This window comes from Solea solea, chromosome 21 (assembly GCF_958295425.1).
Source record: "Solea solea chromosome 21, fSolSol10.1, whole genome shotgun sequence".
Taxonomy (NCBI): Eukaryota; Metazoa; Chordata; class Actinopteri; order Pleuronectiformes; family Soleidae; genus Solea; species Solea solea.
Window position 1 is genome coordinate 14812987 of NC_081154.1, and position 17635 is coordinate 14830621.

The 17635-nt window shown below is 39.6% G+C and overlaps 2 protein-coding genes across 2 annotated transcripts; one reads left to right on the forward strand and one right to left on the reverse strand.

Annotated features, from left to right (window-relative positions):
- The first annotated feature begins 800 nt into the window (after positions 1 to 800).
- LOC131448147 (gap junction gamma-1 protein-like) lies at positions 801 to 5213 on the forward strand. The gene is given in 3 exon segments (XM_058620291.1): positions 801 to 1207; positions 1296 to 2289; positions 2291 to 5213. Coding segments are annotated over 2 exon segments (1308 nt in total). The 5' UTR covers positions 801 to 1207; positions 1296 to 1311; the 3' UTR covers positions 2621 to 5213.
- A 2966-nt stretch (positions 5214 to 8179) lies between these two features.
- Positions 8180 to 12213, reverse strand: LOC131448974 (probable phosphatase phospho1). The gene is made up of 3 exons (XM_058621822.1): positions 12085 to 12213; positions 9568 to 9665; positions 8180 to 9218 (listed from the first exon to the last, which is right to left on the reverse strand). Exon 3 carries the CDS (start codon positions 9190 to 9192, stop codon positions 8413 to 8415), a length of 780 nt encoding a protein of 259 aa, XP_058477805.1. The 5' UTR covers positions 9193 to 9218; positions 9568 to 9665; positions 12085 to 12213; the 3' UTR covers positions 8180 to 8412.
- Between the last annotated feature and the right edge of the window lie 5422 nt (positions 12214 to 17635).

The window sequence follows — 17635 nt, forward strand, 5'->3', positions numbered from 1 at the left end:
TGTTGTTGACTTCCGGAGAGGCCACACCGTACGCCCACCACTGACCATCGATGTTGCTGCTGTGGAGAGAGTACACCCCCCAAATTCCTGGGGGTGTACATCAGCAAGGACCTCTCCTGGACCACCAACACTGCATTACTGGCGAAGAAAGCCCAGCGGCGCCTCTACTTCCTCCATAAACTCAAGCGAGCGAAAGCTCCCTCAACCATCATGTGCTCATTCTACCGGGGCACCATCGAAAGCATCCTGTCCAGCTGCATCACTTTCTGGGGCGGGAGCTGTACTGAGTACAGCAGGAGATCACTTCAACGCATAGTGAATACAGCTGGAAAAAATCATTGGTGCCCCACTCCCCTCCCTACAAGACATATACTCCACCCGCCTCAACCGTAAAGCCACCTCGATTGTGAGCGACGCCAGTCACCCTGCTCACAGTCTGTTCACCCTCCTGCCGTCTGGAAGAAGGTACAGGAGCCTCCGTGCCCGCTCCACCAGACTCACAAAAACCTTCATCCACCAAGCTGTCAGGAAGCTAAATTCTCTCCCCTTCTACCCCCCAGCCACATCCCTCAGGCTGTCAGGGAGCTGAACCCCCCCCCCCCCCACACACACACATACACACACACACTATATTGTTACACTGTTTATACCGGCTGTTATTTATTCACTACACTGTTTATACTGTTAATATTTCTCTGGCTGTTATTTTTTTACATACTATATATTACACTGTTTATACTGTTTATATATTTTTTCGGACTGCTAGTTATTTATTTACTTTTACAGTACAAATACACCTACTACCATTACATCTGCCTTTTTTTGCACTATTTGTATTGTTATTTGTATCGTTGCTGTATATTTTATATGTTTAAATTTTAGTAATTTTTTGTATTTTAGTTTTAGTATTAGGAAATGTCTGTCCATCTGTTGTGCCTGTGCACTTTAACTGTTTTCACCGCAGGCGAATGAGAAACGTCCTCTCGATTCTTTGTATGTCTGGTACATGTGAAGAATTGACAATAAAGCTGACTTTGACTTTGACTTTGACGTATTCATCAAAGCCATTCAAAGACAAAGCTCAGAACCCAATCAAAGATAAATCCATATCCATCCATCTACTACTGCTTTATCATCCACATGAAAGTCCTTTGTAATTCTCTCTCTTTATTTCTCACTGACACTTAAAAGGCAGAAACAAGGCACAGTAAGTTATTTATTTAGCTTGTTGGTCTATGTATTAATGTATATACTTGCACAAATGTAAACAATTTATGCTCTCTGATTAACTGCAGTTTTTGTGCCACGACCATGAGTTGGGCTCTCCTGACCCGTCTGCTGGAGGAAAGCCAGAACCACTCCACATTTGTGGGCAAGCTCTGGCTAACTGTGCTCATCGTGTTCCGCATTGTGCTGACAGTAGTAGGAGGAGAGTCTATCTACTATGATGAGCAGAGCAAGTTTCTCTGCAACACACTACAGCCGGGCTGTGACAACATGTGCTATGACGCCTTTGCTCCACTCTCGCATGTCCGCTTCTGGGTCTTCCAAATTGTCCTGATAACCACACCTTTACTCGTTTACCTGGGATATGCTGTCAACAAGATTGCGCGTATGGAAAAACAGGCAGACGGCAGAGATGTGAGGAAACCCAAGAAGCACCACTGCCTTTGCTCAAGAAAGCAGCATCGGGGATTTGAAGAGGCTGAGAATGACCATGGGGAAGAACAAGTGATCAATGAAGTGGTCGAGCTGCTGACTGATGGTGCTGGACCAGCAAAAGGAGACGGCGGTGACGGTCAAACAAATGTTAGGACACGGCATGATGGGCACCGGTACATCAAAAAAGACGGACTGATGTGCATTTATGTGTTTCAGCTCTTGGTCCGCACTCTGCTGGAGGCTGCGTTCCTGTGGGGACAGTATTACCTGTATGGATTTTCAGTACCGCACACCTTTTTGTGCTCAGTCGATCCCTGCCCTCACACCGTGTCCTGCTACGTGTCTCGCCCCTCTGAGAAAACCATCTTTCTGCTCATCATGTATGCCGTCTCTGTCCTCTGTCTGTTACTCAATATACTGGAGATGATTCACTTGGGAGTCAGAGCTGTCTGTGACATCGTCAGCTGCTGCTGCTGCTGCGTGAAGACCCTTGATGAAGAAGGCAGTTTGACACAGGCTGAGTTGACTAGTGAGGATCCCAACAGATGCTCTAGTTTCCACAATATATCATCTTCATATCGGGACGATATCAAGCCCTGTGTGGTTTTTACAAGAAACTATGACAAAGTGACAAGTGTCCATCACGGATCTGGCTAAAACAAAAATGACCTGCAGACAGAACCACATGAACATAGTCCAAGGGGAGAGACAGCAGCACAACATACACACTGACAACCTGGCCGGAGCAGGATTGGAATGTGACCCGGAAAGTGTTAAGAATGATTTAAGTCAGAGCAAGAAGAAGCCGCGGGCTGACACACAGGTCTACTGTGAATGGCAGGGCCTCAGTAACAAGCACAGCAGGGCTCACAGAGAAGGTAAACACCAGCGAGTCAACGGACATGCCTCCAGCAAAGCAGATGCAGACAGCAGTCACTGCAGCATAGAGTGGGTGTGAAGTACAGAGATTTGAATTACTATTAAAACTAACACAAAAAAAAACACCTAAAAAAAAGAACCTCAAACTGTGATTAAGAACTTCGAACTGTGGAGGGCAGCGTTTCACCTCTTAGTGTACAGACAACCAGAAACTATCATGCAACCCAAGTGTCCTTCTAATGTACAATAAATCTTTAGTGGCACTTTTTGCACGTGTGTGTGTGCAAAAGTGTTAATTAAGCCAACTTTGTATGGCCTTAGTTTAACAAGCGGCAGCTTGTGTACAGTTTTCTGGATAAAAGCGTGTATGTGTAAGTAGACTATTGACTTCTAAAGCAAACTCAGCATCTCGGTGTCTCAGAGCAGAGAGTGAAGCTGAATTTTACACAATTTAAAACCTCATTTCCAAACACTTTTGGTAAGGTGGTCACTAACACACTTCTTTCCACTTCACTGGAATTTAAAGTGTTGTTGGTGTTTTTTTAAACAAAGAGCTACTGCACACTGACGTCTGCATCACTAATGTTTCTGTTCTACACAATGTGAACTAAGAGAAGCCTGGTGGACGTGACTTGAACTCATTAAACAGGGTTGACCGTGATATTTGCACCAGAGACTGGAGGAGACGGTCAAGAGTCACAAAGACATACCAAATTGTGTTTTCAGGAAAGGGATGTAAATACTGGAATAGGCAGGAATACTGTACATTAATGACACTTGTGAGACTCAAGATAAACAACAGCTGACAACCCAGACTGTGATCACTTTATATGAACATTTTAATTAATAATTATTATTTGTTTTTAAATAAGTTTTTTTCAACTTTTATTTTACCTTCTATGCCCCACAAGAGAAAGTGTGTTATAATATAAAGGAGAAAGGCCACTGGTCAGGCTTCATAACACTGCTACAGCTTCGACTGATTTATGACGGTATTTTTAATGGTTTATTTCTATTTCAAGTTTAAACAGTGTTTAAACTGTATCTGCATGTCCCCCTGAAAACAAAGACACTCCTGTCTCTCCGGGCTTCCTTTGTTCCTCCCTCCTCTGCCTCTCTGCCTTTGCCACAATAGCAACAAGTCACTCTGTTTAAAGGGACGCATTAATGAGACTGCTCACTGCCTCTTCCCTGCAATCACCACCCCCATCTCCAGAGGGAGAGCTGTTTCAGCGCTTTACAAACTGTTGCACATTCCACGTCAGGCAACTTATCTTCCATTAAACTGCAAAGGTCACATACATCGCACCATGCAAGTTCCTTCCACTCCTGTGCTGACACTGCTCCCACAGTACTGCCCTCTAGTGAGGAGGATCTGAAATGAAGTCACTTAGAAATTGTATTTCTGTTGTAAATGTGAAAACACCCCAATGTCCACTAGTCTGTCTAATAAATGGGTCACTTGTTTTTATGAATTATTTTTGATGAACTGGAAAGAACAAAAACCAAATCACTTCAGTTTCAATAACTGGCAGAAAGACTTAGGTAGCCATGAAAGTAAGTGATGAATATGAGTATGAATATCAATAAACTGTATTATCGCTTGTCTGTGCGTCATGTGTTTTGATTTGTCTGTACATGATGCTGTGCTCTATTGTCTTATGTCTTATGATGTTGTTTACTCATAATATATGTCTGAGTTTGGCCCCTCACCTCATCGACTTTTCAAATATCCTGGCTCCTTGACCTTCTGATCAATCTCATTGTAAACTGTTTTACTTATATCACATGACGTGCTCATTTCAAACATGTTCACAATTTATCATTAAAATTTTTTTTTATACAAGCAAAGATAAACTGTAGCACTGAAAAGTGTTATTGGGTATCTGTGCTACTGCTGATCTACTTAAACAGACAGAAGGGCAAACCAAATAAACACATTTAGAATAAAAATAAATGTTGGTTTCCTAACAGAAAAGGATTTGCCCCATGACCCGTTGAGTTGGTTGAATTGATTTGTTTCTATATGGGTGATTTTGTTGATTTACTATGTAATGATATTCTTCTGTGAGCTAGAAGAGTTGGGAAAGCAATTATGTTTATGTTTGTTTTCTGTCTGTGACCCCAAATAACCTAATCTTGATAATATTTTGAAAATCATTGACATCATGACAGGACATGATCAGGAACACATGGGGTGAGTTGTCAGGGGCTCTGTCACACCTTTCACATCTATTTTTAGAGTCGATTATAGATAATCTTACTAAGAATGAGCATGATGTGAAACTGAATTATACTCAGCATGTGAGGTTCTGTTATTGTCCTCTTCCTCCTTTAACTCATTTGCCCTGATCTTTGATAGGGTCACATTCTTACCAGAGGAGATAAAGTCATAGATGATTAAAATCTTCCTTTTGAGGTTAAAAGATATCTCCTCTTATCTTTCTGATAAGAGTCGAAATGGGGAAGGTTTCATTTCTGTGATAAATTGATACGATTTGCAAACACACAGTTTATGTTCATGTCTATACATTTGACCACACCTTGCTTTTAGCAAAATATTGAATATCGGCTCTAATCTGGCTGGAGGAAAAGGGGATGATTGCGTACAGGGTCGATGGTTAGACAACCTTTGAATCAGAAATGTGAGACAGTGTCTGTTTGTTTGTCTGCAATATGGAGCCTGTAAATGATTTTTTGAATGATTTGCAGCCCAGTAATGACAACAAAGGCCTCTGCAGTAACTTCCTGTGTACTGTAGGGGTTGTTCCATTCCATATAAATGATAGAAACCTAATCATTGCATACATTGAAACACATTTAGGGATTATATTCATTTTAATGCAATTCACTTTACCTGCAAGGGAGAAGTGAAGTGCTTCCCATTCCTTTAGATCTAGTTTAACGTTTTCAAATAGGGAGGACACACTTTCGTTAAAACCAAAAGCTGCATGTCATACCCAATTTCCCTAACCCTTTGTTGACACTTGAAATAGTAAAATAACAAGTTCATTAGAGAGAGAGATCCACATCACTGCAGTGTATTGGTAATATGACACTTCCATGGATTATTTCCATTTCCATGTATGGTTATATAAAGACCTTTATCCATATATGAGTCACACTGTATGTGTGTTAATACCAGTGAGTCACAGCCGTGAAGCACACAACAACACCACATGGATCAGATAATGGCTTTATATTCCTGTTACATTGATGCATTATCTACATTTTTGATTAAAAACACAAACTCAAAACAAACAAAACAGCTGAACCATAAATGGAAAAGCAACACGTATAATATCAATCGATCAGAGTCTCGTTGTAACAACACATGACCTTGTTTTACTCGGTTGTTGTGAAGTCATTTTGAAAGGATACTAAAACACTATAGTTCGATGATGTGGGGGGGAAAAAAACATCCACTGTACTGTTATTAAATCTCTTCTCAATCACGTCAAGTACACTACTTGTTATTATTGCACGAACCTCCTGGATGTCTCACCAGTTCACAGAAAATTAAAGTAACGCTTAACTGTCACTCCAGCGTCAAAGCGAGTAAAAGCTCACAGAGCTTCACTCTTCTTCTCGCCAAACATCTCAGGGTCAAACTCTTTGTTCCTTGAGCAGCAAATCTAGTTTTTTTTTTTATAAATATATCCCTATTCTGTTAACTTACAAGTACTCTCTTATATTCTCCCTGAGAAATAAAAACACTGCTTAAAGGAAATATTTGCTTTTTCAAGGCTCTATGTTTCGTTTTTGATGGCTGTGATGGCTTTGAAAGGATGCACATGGGTTTATGTAATTAGAAACAATTAGCATATGACATTAATATAAATATACTCTTTTTTTTCTGCATGTGCACATGATTGTTTACTAATGTGCGTATAAAGAGGAAAACAACCTTCAATAGACTATTAGTGTACATGAGATTAAAAAAAAATCTGAACATGAATTAGAACAAAAAGAATAAAATGCCGAAAATAAAATCAAGTGTTTCCACCCTTATATATATTATAGAATACATTTCCCAGTCCCTGTCATGAATTTAGTGAGGTTATATGTTGAGTTAATTTTACAAATATAACGATACAGGCTGATACTGACACCATTCCGTCACACTCTACTTTAACTGCATTCAAACATAAAAAAAGAATAATCTCCTCCTAAATATAACATATCTGTCATTATTATATGGTTAAATAGGATAGAAGTCGACTAAATACTGAATTTAAAATCTTAAATTGGTAATTTGCACCATGCTTTGTTTCTGTGTGCCAGGGATAGTGGGGGCAAAGTGCAGGCCTATGGCTACTCTGCCCTCTTTGGATCTCATGCTGGTGTAGATTACTGCTCTAGTCCTCAAATCCTAGATTAGGTATCAATACTGAGAGTGGGTGCAGGTACAGGTAGTTTGCCCGAGTCTCTGTCACCGTATCCCCGCTCTATGCCTTCCTAGTCCCCGTCCGACACGACACATGTGATCTATTGTCCTAGGTATTACTATAACACCTGATCCTGCTTCTGTGTCAACCGTCAAGGCCTTGGATGTCAGACACTCCAAAAATGGATTGGATTAATATATCTCCACGCACACAGAGTGAGACATTCATGTGAGAAGTAATTTAAACTGATGACGAAGAGGGTGATGTGTTAATGAGCTCACTGTGTTGGATTTAAGTTCCACTGGAGCAAACTAGACCTTTAGCTTTTTGATCAGAGTCAAAAGTTAGTCAATACTGCATATCTCCATTATTGACTCTGTTTGCGTCAACCTTTGCATTACAAGAAAAGTCTATTTACTTCATCATACTGCAACAGATACACGGTGTATATGTCACATTAATCAAGATAGTTGTTATATGTACACTCAAACGTTTGGGAAATATGCTTCACTTCTGTCTGGCTGAGATTTACACGAGACTCTCACGTCTGTGTGGTAAATAAAAACTAAAATCAAAACTGGAAAGGGGGAAATAGCTAGACTGACTCTTTCCACACTTTCATGTGCCAGACTATGTTTTGAGCAGAAAAGGAGAAGCTTTAGGAGTCGACTTGTGAGTTTCTGTGGATTCCTAAACTTCTCAGTCGTGAGTAAGCAGATTACAAATGTAGGTTTTGAAATAGCATAGATTTCACAAGGCGAGGCGCGAGGTGGCTTAAATTCATTTCCTCGGTCCCCACTTGAGGCCATTTCTTTTCACAGTCTGTGTCTCTAACTGGTAGTCAACGCAGGGGATGCTCACAGCTCAGTCAGTGCTCTTCCAATATGCCGAACCATCCCTTTAATGAGCATGAAAGTTTGTGGTAAGCTAAGCTAGCCATGCAGCTGATGTCTTCCGTCCCCCATAAGAATGTGAACTCTTATTTGACGCATTGAGGTTCACAATTTCACCAGAATAAGTCAATGAGACAGACGTCACCTGCAATCAGGCTCCTATTGGATGATACCAGCTGTCAATCACACACTGATGTGCACTCGTGTGTTGTGCCTCATCATCTATTTTCCTTTAAATGTGAACATACTTAACAAAATTGACATCATGTCCCATTGCAGAAGAGCCGAAACTAATGACTGAGCCCATTGACTCCTCATGAAACGGTTAACTGATGTCATTAATCAAGTTTAAGCAAATTCAATTTGTTAAATTTAAATTCTTAAATCAGAATAATTTCAATTACGGTCCATGCTCTAGTTTTATATTTAGGCTTGGAATGGCCTCATTCTTCTCATCTAGAAAGTGAATACGCTTATTTTTCTAAAATCATTTTTTTTCCTATTCCTTTTAAAATGTAGCTTAAAATGAATCCAAATTAGTTTGGAACATCTTTATAAACTGTACCAGGTGTTGCTGAGGTAAAATCATCTCATCTCTCGCTGATTATGTTCTTCAGGCAGTCCACAATGTCCTCCCCACTGTTCCAAGGAACCACATTTGCCTTGAACGTGACCTTTTGAGACTGCTGTATCCCCAACAGCAGCCTGTGCATGGGGAAGTCCCTCCTTGGGAAGGCTGTGTCCCTTGGCCCCAGAACCAGAGAGGGACACATGTCATTGGAACCATCACCGATATAGAAGACCCTCTGGAAGGGTGCACCGCCGCGCTCTTTCTGCCGGATCGCCAGATACTCCCGAAGAATCACCTGCTTGCACATGTTGCCAGGACAGCGGGGGCACGAGTGGGAGTGGAAGGGGAGCAGCACAAGCCGACCGCTCTCATCAAAACTGGCCGGGTTGGTAAAAATCTTTCGAAAAAGGTGGCGCAGTCCAGCGGCCTCCAGCCACTTCTCGATGAAGTACATGTTGGCGTCAGAGACCACGACTAACTCAAAGTCCTGCTTTTGGTTTTGCAAAAACTGGACGAGGCTCAGGAGGCCAGGCGTTGGTGGGATCTTCACTATTGCTGAATGGATGGAGTCCTCGGACACGTTCTGATCCGCCATGTAGGCCAGGACCTTCTGCATATACTCGTTGTATTGCCCGTCCCTGAAGCTGTTTTTCAGCCAGTCGGGAAGCTGCTGGCACGGCATGGCGCGCAACACGGCATCGTCACTGTTGTGGTTAATGAGGGTCTCGTCGAAGTCAAACAACACCAAGAAGCGCGGTTCCTGCGGCGTTGCATATGTGACATTTGAGGGGGCTGACATCTTTGGTGTGTGGTGGGTGGTCTGCTCTAAGAAAAGGAGGTGAGAGCAATTACGCACTGTCAGCAACAGAGTATGAACTCTCTGAACTCAACTATTGCAGACAACTCTAAAAAGAACATGTTAATAGCTGCATGTGAAAGGAAAATAAAAGACTGGTCCTTGCATGTGCACTCATACAACCTTTTTTTACGTTCTTGACCTCAAGTGCAAAAAATGTCCACTCTCTAAAAACTGCTATTAAAATGATGTCTTTTTAAGCAACATTAAACCAATTTATCTAACCATTTATCTAAATCATGAGGATTCTTTTTGCATTTCACCCTTTTTCAAATACAATTACATGAACATTATAACATAAAGTTAAAATGAACTTACTTTGGACATATAGCTCTGCCGAGGACGTGTGACTGAATGCCAATAACCTTGCGAAGTGTCACTTACTCTCAGCACTGTAAATGCCACAAATGTCCCATCTGTAAAAAGAGCAATAAAACAATTGTTATTTTTCTGATCATAAAAATAATAATAATAATAATAATAATTTGCAGTTTTTTTCTGATCATAAAAACACCCCAAATTCATTCATTTTCAGTATTTTCTGCATAGGCCTCCATCTATTATACAACACTAGAACATTTACACCTATGCCAAACATAGGAAAATGGGTCAAAATGATGACAAATCGTAGAATAAATAAACATAAATTGGATGCCAGGACCTCAGATGCATGATTTCATGAAAGAATTTGGTTCATAATGGGTTGCAATGGTGACACTTTATGTACGTAAGGTGAAGAACGTAACTATTTGTTTTACACCCTCTATTATGGTCATGTAAACATAAAAAAACAACATGCATGAGTCCTCCTTATTAGGCCAGAGATTGTAGAGGCAGTACATGTTTACAAGAGTAAAGGAAAGTATTTAAACATGTAAACTCAGTGACAGAAAACAATGTTAAATGGCTTTTATCTTGCGGAAAGTACAAATCACACGATGATGATGATGATTTGGGGCACATAGTTGAACATTTCCTAACCGTAATTGCACTCATTCCTCTAAGTTGGGGGGGGGGGAAGAGAAACTCTATCTAACTCTACTCTACATTTTATCATCAGTTCAGTGCCAGGTCCATATTTACAGATCCGTTTATCTCAGGGTTTTCTCGGGGGAAAGGCATGCTGTAACTTGAGTTGTTATGTTACAGCATATTTGCACCATAAGTTGGACAAACAGGGGGCAGTGAGGACAAACCAGGAGTGGTTAAAACAAGTTTACCTCCTCCTCTGCTAGACAAATCACTGCTTTTAAGGAACTCCTATTTATGTCACATTCAAATACCTTTGTAAAATAACGTATTAAATGGATTTAAATTCGACTAGAGTGAGCACAATGAGAGTATTTTACTTTTCTAAATTATGACCAATTCTTTTTTATCTCTAGGGGTCCCCACAGTGGATGATCCACATATTCTTTTTTTTTTTTTTTTTTACGCCGGATGCTCTTCCTGACGTAAACCCTCCAGGATTTATCCAGGCTTGGGGCCAGAACAAGAAGTACACTAGATGTAACCCCCTCGTGGCTGGGGTCAATTTAGAGTGTCCACTTTCTATGTTTTAACCAAATAATATTTGCAAATAAACCAAATTATTATGTCATAATTTGGGCAAAACTGGCGACCTGTCTAGTCTGTACCCTGCCTTTCACCCTATGTCAGCTGGGATTTGTGGTAAGTGGTAATGTGGTCACATTTGGTGCAAACTTCTGCCAAAATGCATGAAACAAAGTCATTGTTGAGCATTTTAATAACTAGCAGTGTTGGCTTAATATCACTCGGAGCCTTTTTGTGTCAATCACCTATGTAAATACAGTAAATAAATCACAGTATCACAGGATACCACACCCTCCCCTCCCCCTAGGTGACCTTAGAGACATTGAGATCTGGGGCCAAATCAGTTCAATGATCAAAACAACCTTGAATTAAAGCCTAATAAGAGACTTTCATCAGAATGGAGCAAAACATGTGTTTTTAATTCAAGTTTTTTGCCCTTGAAACTCTTAGGAAATATACATTTAGTTTCATATACAGAACTCTGATGCTTAAATTGAGATATTTAGAGAGAAATTAATGTTTAAGGGGCTTTAAATGACTTGGGTGAACATTTTGATCCATCCCGACCGCTCAGGTCATCCATTTGTCCTCCAAGACTAAAACTAAACATGGAGAAGTAGTGTTCAATTTCTGTGCTCCACAGCCCTGGAACTAAATCCCACACAACTGCAGATCTGCATGAAGATTCTTAACTGGACAATCTTCCTTTCTTTGCATTGTCTTATAGTAAACCTTTCATACACATTCCATTTTGCAATGTTAAAGTAACACTAACAGAGTTCATATCAAAGATACTGGAAAATGTGCTATACAAACAAATACGTTTGCATTCAGATATGATCTATAATCTGGGTTTCAAAATCAAATGTTTGCCTCGCACACCATTTTATTCAGTTACAGTGTCAGCTGATTGACAGTGGATCAGACTCCAGCTGCTCCAAATGTCCTGTAAAACCCGCAGTTAGTCCGCAAGGACGCATAAAGCCAAGTGAACCCTTCACTACCACATAGCGCCTACATTATTAATAGAACACGTTTAACACCCTAACTAAGCTGTCTAAATTTAACCCGGGAGAGCTATTCCCATATGAGAGAGGTGACCAATCAAAGTCATTGTAACGCGCCTCCTCTCTGACAGAAGGCATTCGCTACATCTGACCGCGTATTTCTCTAAAATAACAACGAGAAAAGGTTAAAATGCAAAACAATTTCAAAGCACACTGAAGGAATCAGACAGTTAAATAGAAAAGCCGGTGCGGGCTAAGACAGGAACAGGCCTACCGGTGCTGCAGCGGCAGTCAGGCGGGGATGGTGTCGGCTAGATGCCCGGCTCCGGCAACCGCATACCAGTCACCATCAAGATTTTTTTTTTTAAAGGAGACTCCTTCAGCAGCACAGAGGGTATTCCCGTTTAAGCCACTGTGTCAAGTTTACATGAATGAGTATAAGTACATCCGCCGCGGCTTTTCAAATTAAAAGCACAGAAGGAAAAATATTTTTTTGTTTGACGTTCGTTTGGAGTTTCTGAAGTGAGGTGAGGTTGTATATGAGATACTGAAAGAGGTGCAAAGCGATGAATTACATTTACTCGCGTTACTTTAGTTGAGTGGTTAAGTATTTTTTTAAATGTGTATTTTTTTTTATTTTTTATTTTGACTGAAGTATGTTTTATTTTAAGTACTTTACTTTGCTTTATTTTAAATCACACCAGTTACTGAGTAAATAAATGTTGACCTGAAGTTAAAGAAATAAACACATTCATGCACCAAACACTTTTAGAATGATGTGGACAGGTGAATGAATGATGAGGACAAGTGAATGATGAGGACAGTTGAGGACAGGTGAATGAATGATGAGGACAGGTGAATGAATGATGAGGACAGGTGAATTGGCATTAATTAAGGTCCCTGAGTGAGTGAGAAAGTTAAAGCATTTGTGACCTTTGACCCATTTTGACTGATACATTATGTGTTTACATATTTTTATTTTGTCAGCACATTGTAAAGGTATGCCTTCAATTAAAAACAAAGAATGTGAGATTTGTGTCCCCTGCACAACCTACTTTTTTACTTGTATAATTAATATTAATATTAATAATATTAATATTTCAGTATTCTTTCCACGTCTGGATACTGACTGTTCACCACCCTGAAACACATACAGAGTGAGACAACTTTTTCCTCAAGGTTCCTTTGTAAAAATGTGCCTGTTTTAGTCTTTGACATCTTATCAATGTTTTTATCTTGTCCAACTAAAAACTAATGGAGCAACTGACTCATTCAACTGCTGTTCACATCGAACCCTTCTCAAGTACTTGCTTGTTTAAACCACTCACTCCCTGCACAGAGAAAATCAATCATTTTACACCACAGCAAAAAGAAGTTGTTGATCCACTGCCGCTGCCATCATTTATTAGTTAAATGTGTTCCTGCAAGTTAAAACTGCAAAATTTCTCTGTGGGATTTGGTTACACGAGGAGTGAGCGGTATCCAAACTGTTTCTAGTACTAAAAGGAAAATGTTGACTTAACTTGGAATATATTTTATTTAGTGACCTGACCAATCCCTTTACTTCAGTTGTTTTAACTGTTGCATTAATTAAGTAGATCTGACCAGGATTGAGAGCAGAGTAGCAGAGTGTAGTTTTTCATATATTTCTAAAGCTCTTTGAGTACACTGGTAATTACCTGCTAATATGTTTGTGTTTAAGGAATGTTCTCTTACACACAATGCAAAGCATTACTTTACTGAAATTGAAACTAGTTATACAATGGTGTTGTTCAGCTACTGACTTTTAACACAACAAAGTAGAGCAAAGAGTAGCATTTTTGCTTCTTTTTTTTAAACCACAACATTATTTTCTTTCTCGTGTGATTTGATAACAGATTAAACACGGATAATACCACAGATTTAGAAGTTTTATTTTGGCAAACATCCATGCGTCTATAAGCTGTTCCACCTCGTGTTACTGGACACTGTAATTTAGTACCAGTCACATAACCCTGTTAAATAATGTAGAGGGAGAGTGCTGTCAAGCAGCACATGGCGACACGTTGTGTCTGACAAAGGTTCAAACACAAGTGGACACAATTTGTCACTCATGCTGCATTGGTCTGTCTATAAATACGCCCGAGGCTCTTCTTTAAGCATGAGTCAGCAACAAGTTAAAGGTCTGGCATTCACTGCACCAAGCTGTGTGTGTTATACAAGTGACATGTTATATAGTTTCCCCAAGACGTGTGCAAAGTGTCTGCTCTCCAATGTCCTGGATAAACTCTTTTAGTGAGGTAGCAATACGATAAACAGTCACAGATACAGAGGGAAGGGTTCACTGAGCATAATCTTATCACTGCAGACCATCTCAAGCTTCTCCACCCTTTATAAACATACTGTAGACCTGTGTTTAGTGCAGCACTCCCGACAGTCCTCGCTCATCTTTGAAAGCTGAATAAAACCTTCGATTTATGTTCAATCAAACGGCAGATGTTCAGCTTTGACGGGACACTGATCAAGGGTGGAGAGTAAACTGCATACAGATTAAAGTGTTGTTTAGGTTAATTGTTTACATTTTAATGGCATTTGTACGTCAGACCTTTATACAAAGGCCCATGCATGACAAGAAAGGTTATTTATGTGTCAAATGCAAAGATCAATCAGTGCCCATGTAAATGGGCTTACATAACGCCTTTCTAGTATTGATTAGTTCTTGCCATTCACCCATTCACACCCATTCACTCGCGCATTCATCTCGTTACAAGTCACACGTCTTATCACCCACTCAGCATGTAGAGTGAAACTCCTTTCTTATCCACGCATGTCAGGGAATCAGATGGGACATTGTAATAATACGAAATACACAGGAAATTCATGGCTGCTAAGTCCATCTTAGCTGCTGTAGAAACATGGCACATGGCACTAAACGTTGCACTAAACTGCACTTTGTAGTTTTATATACTTTACTTTGCACACACTTTGCACACACTGTACTTTTATATTTTTATATTTGGTTGGGTCTTACATTTTGTTGTGTCTCATTAAGTGTTAAGTCTCTTGTTGTGTCTTATTTAAATGCCTTTCGTTATGTCTATTTAAATGTCAAGCCCTTCGTTATTTTTGCTATTTTATTGTGTACCTCAAGCCGGGAGTCTCTGCAAAAATTTCATTATGTCCTCATAATGACAATAAAACTTCTTGATTGATGGCAGTGCAAGATGGTGGCCTCTGTTGTCTAGAAAGACATAAAATGTATTTCTAACATTAGCAATTCATAATGATAAATGTGGATTTAAGTGTGAGGGGGAACATACAGTTTTGAGCCAAATTACTATCATCACAAGCATGGTGGTGGAGTTGAATATGGAGATAATCTTTATTGTTCAATATACAATATGTCATACTATCTTGTGGTTGTCGGTGGGAAGTGAGAGGCATGGTACCCCTGTTTGCCCTCTTTTTCTCTTCCTTTCTTTCCCTTCTAATTGTGTATTTATGATTTGTATTATTTAGTTGTATCTGTTTCTCAGTGTGGTGGCGGTGTGAAAAGAAAATCATTAAAAAAATGTGTCACAAAACTACAGAACTACAGACTGTAATTCCATAATTGATGCTGCCAAAAATAAAACAGCCTTGTTTTTGTATGGCTAACGTTCAGACAGTAACAGTTACACTCTTCCCCTAAAAACATAAACACAATAGTCCTCAAAGTTCCTCAGCCATGGGAACAATCTTACAAGTAATGGTTTTCTCACGCAGGACATGAAGATAAATGAATGAGAGACGCTTGAGCAGACATGTCGAGGTCAGACGGAGCCAGTGACCCCGTACATTGTTAGTGTTGTCCGGGAAGATCTGATTCGTCTAGTGTCGACACATAACCACAGAGATTTGTCAGTGACTCATAAGATAATCATTTGTCGTGAGATAAGTGAAGTGATAGCTTCAACTTCTAAATAAACAAACTGTGATGCATTCAAAGTACACTCCAAACATTGGCATTTGGAAATCATTAGTTCACATTTTGTTATGTAACGTTTGTGGAATAAAAGGATTTAAATTCATTTTCAAATTCTGAACTCACTACAACGTGATGATTTGGTGAAAGAACATCATTTGAAAATGAATTTGTTTGGCTAATTGATTAAAAGGGACAACTGTTCCTAAGTACCAAGCTCCCTCACTGGAAACCTCCTTGAGATGAGCACAGCACTTTGGAAAAAGGTCGTCCTGACCTTGGCCGGCATCACTCGTCAAAACATGAACGCTGTCCAAAAGCCTTAATTGCACAACAGCTTTGTTTATCTTCAAACTGATCACTAATAATATTAGTTGGAACAAAGCACACCTGGATGTATCCACTCCCTCAGTTATAGCCAAACGTGCTGGTTCCCTGACCTTTTGACCTTCTTTCTAGAATTTGACTTCCACAATATCTAAGTAGTGAGACATCTCTATTTGTCTTAATCATCTTTGAATTGTTTCTACACCTGGATTTGTGTTCTAAAAATCATTTAAAAAGGCTCACACCTGTTTATATAAAGACAAAAACATATCACATTCCAAAGATACTGATTTATTTTTTATTTTTTATTGTCTTGCAACATACACACCCATTCTCGTGGGTATGCACCTGCACATCAAGCTGAAAGACATACTGGACACTTCATACCATCTCAGCTGATAATGACTTAATCATCACAAAGCAAAGAACAAGTCTAACCTGTCTCTTGTTTCACTGCAAATATGATGTAATAAGATGTAATGTTGCTAAATTTGAGAAGTTTGATGCTTAGTTTGATGCGTACATATAGAGACCCCTGGTGGTTGCAATGCATATTTCAACCAAATGAAGGCTGTTCAGGTTCAGGTTGTTGATTTTTTTGGAGAAGTGATCAAATCTGCATGTGACCAGTCTTAATTTAAATTAGTCATAAATAAAAGAATGTCATCATGTCAGAGAGCCTGTAACCTGGCCATTATTGTGTAAACCTTGGAGCTTAAAATGATGTGACTCTGAAGATGAATCTTCTTGTAAGAGTCAATAAAAATCATTAATGCTACTTCAAAGTGATAATTCGGTGATTTTGAACGAGACACTAAATCTCCCTCTCACAGAAAACTAATTTAACCAAATAATATGCTCTAGGTCCATGATATTTTAGGATGTTTACCTAAGTTTGTGTCGCTTTGTAAACCACTCACTCCCTGCACCAAGTCTGTAGATTTTTGGGACTGCAAGATAAAGTGGCAAACACACTTTTAAGATATTGCAAACTCAAGCTGGCCTGTGTTTGTTTAGGTTTTGGGTTTTGTTGCTTAATGGCTTCAATCTGTGTTTGCTTGTGTGTGTGTGTGTGTGCACTGGCAGCCATGTTTTCACTAAGAGTGAGCTTCTGTGTCCAAGTCTGACTCTTGGCCCAGGGAGCTGTTTGTGCCATGTGTCAGCAGCACGTGATACAACCACCTTTCAGAAAACCTGAACTATTTAAGCATTATGGGGATAAAACAGAGGGGAATACGTACTTCACAGGTTAGATGAAGATATTTGGTGACACTTTATGACAGAGGTTGAAAGTAATTAATTAAATGTACTTGTACCGTACTTCACTACATTTTAAATCACATCCGTTCCTGAGTAGAGTTGAGTCCCCTTGTCCCTTTTGCGTTACACAAGAAAGAACCCCAACTATGTTAAACAAGTAAACTGAATAGATTTTTTATTTTTTTTATTTTCACTTCCGTAAATGCTTAGACAAGTACTTTTACTTGTACTAAAGTAAAATGTTATCCATACAGTGGTACTTTTACTTGAGTAGAATATTGATCAGTACTCTTTC

What these genes read in the sequence shown, in the direction of transcription:
- LOC131448974 (XM_058621822.1), bottom strand. Translation starts at nt 9,192, where the DNA reads ATGTCAGCCCCCTCAAATGTCACATATGCAACGCCGCAGGAACCGCGC.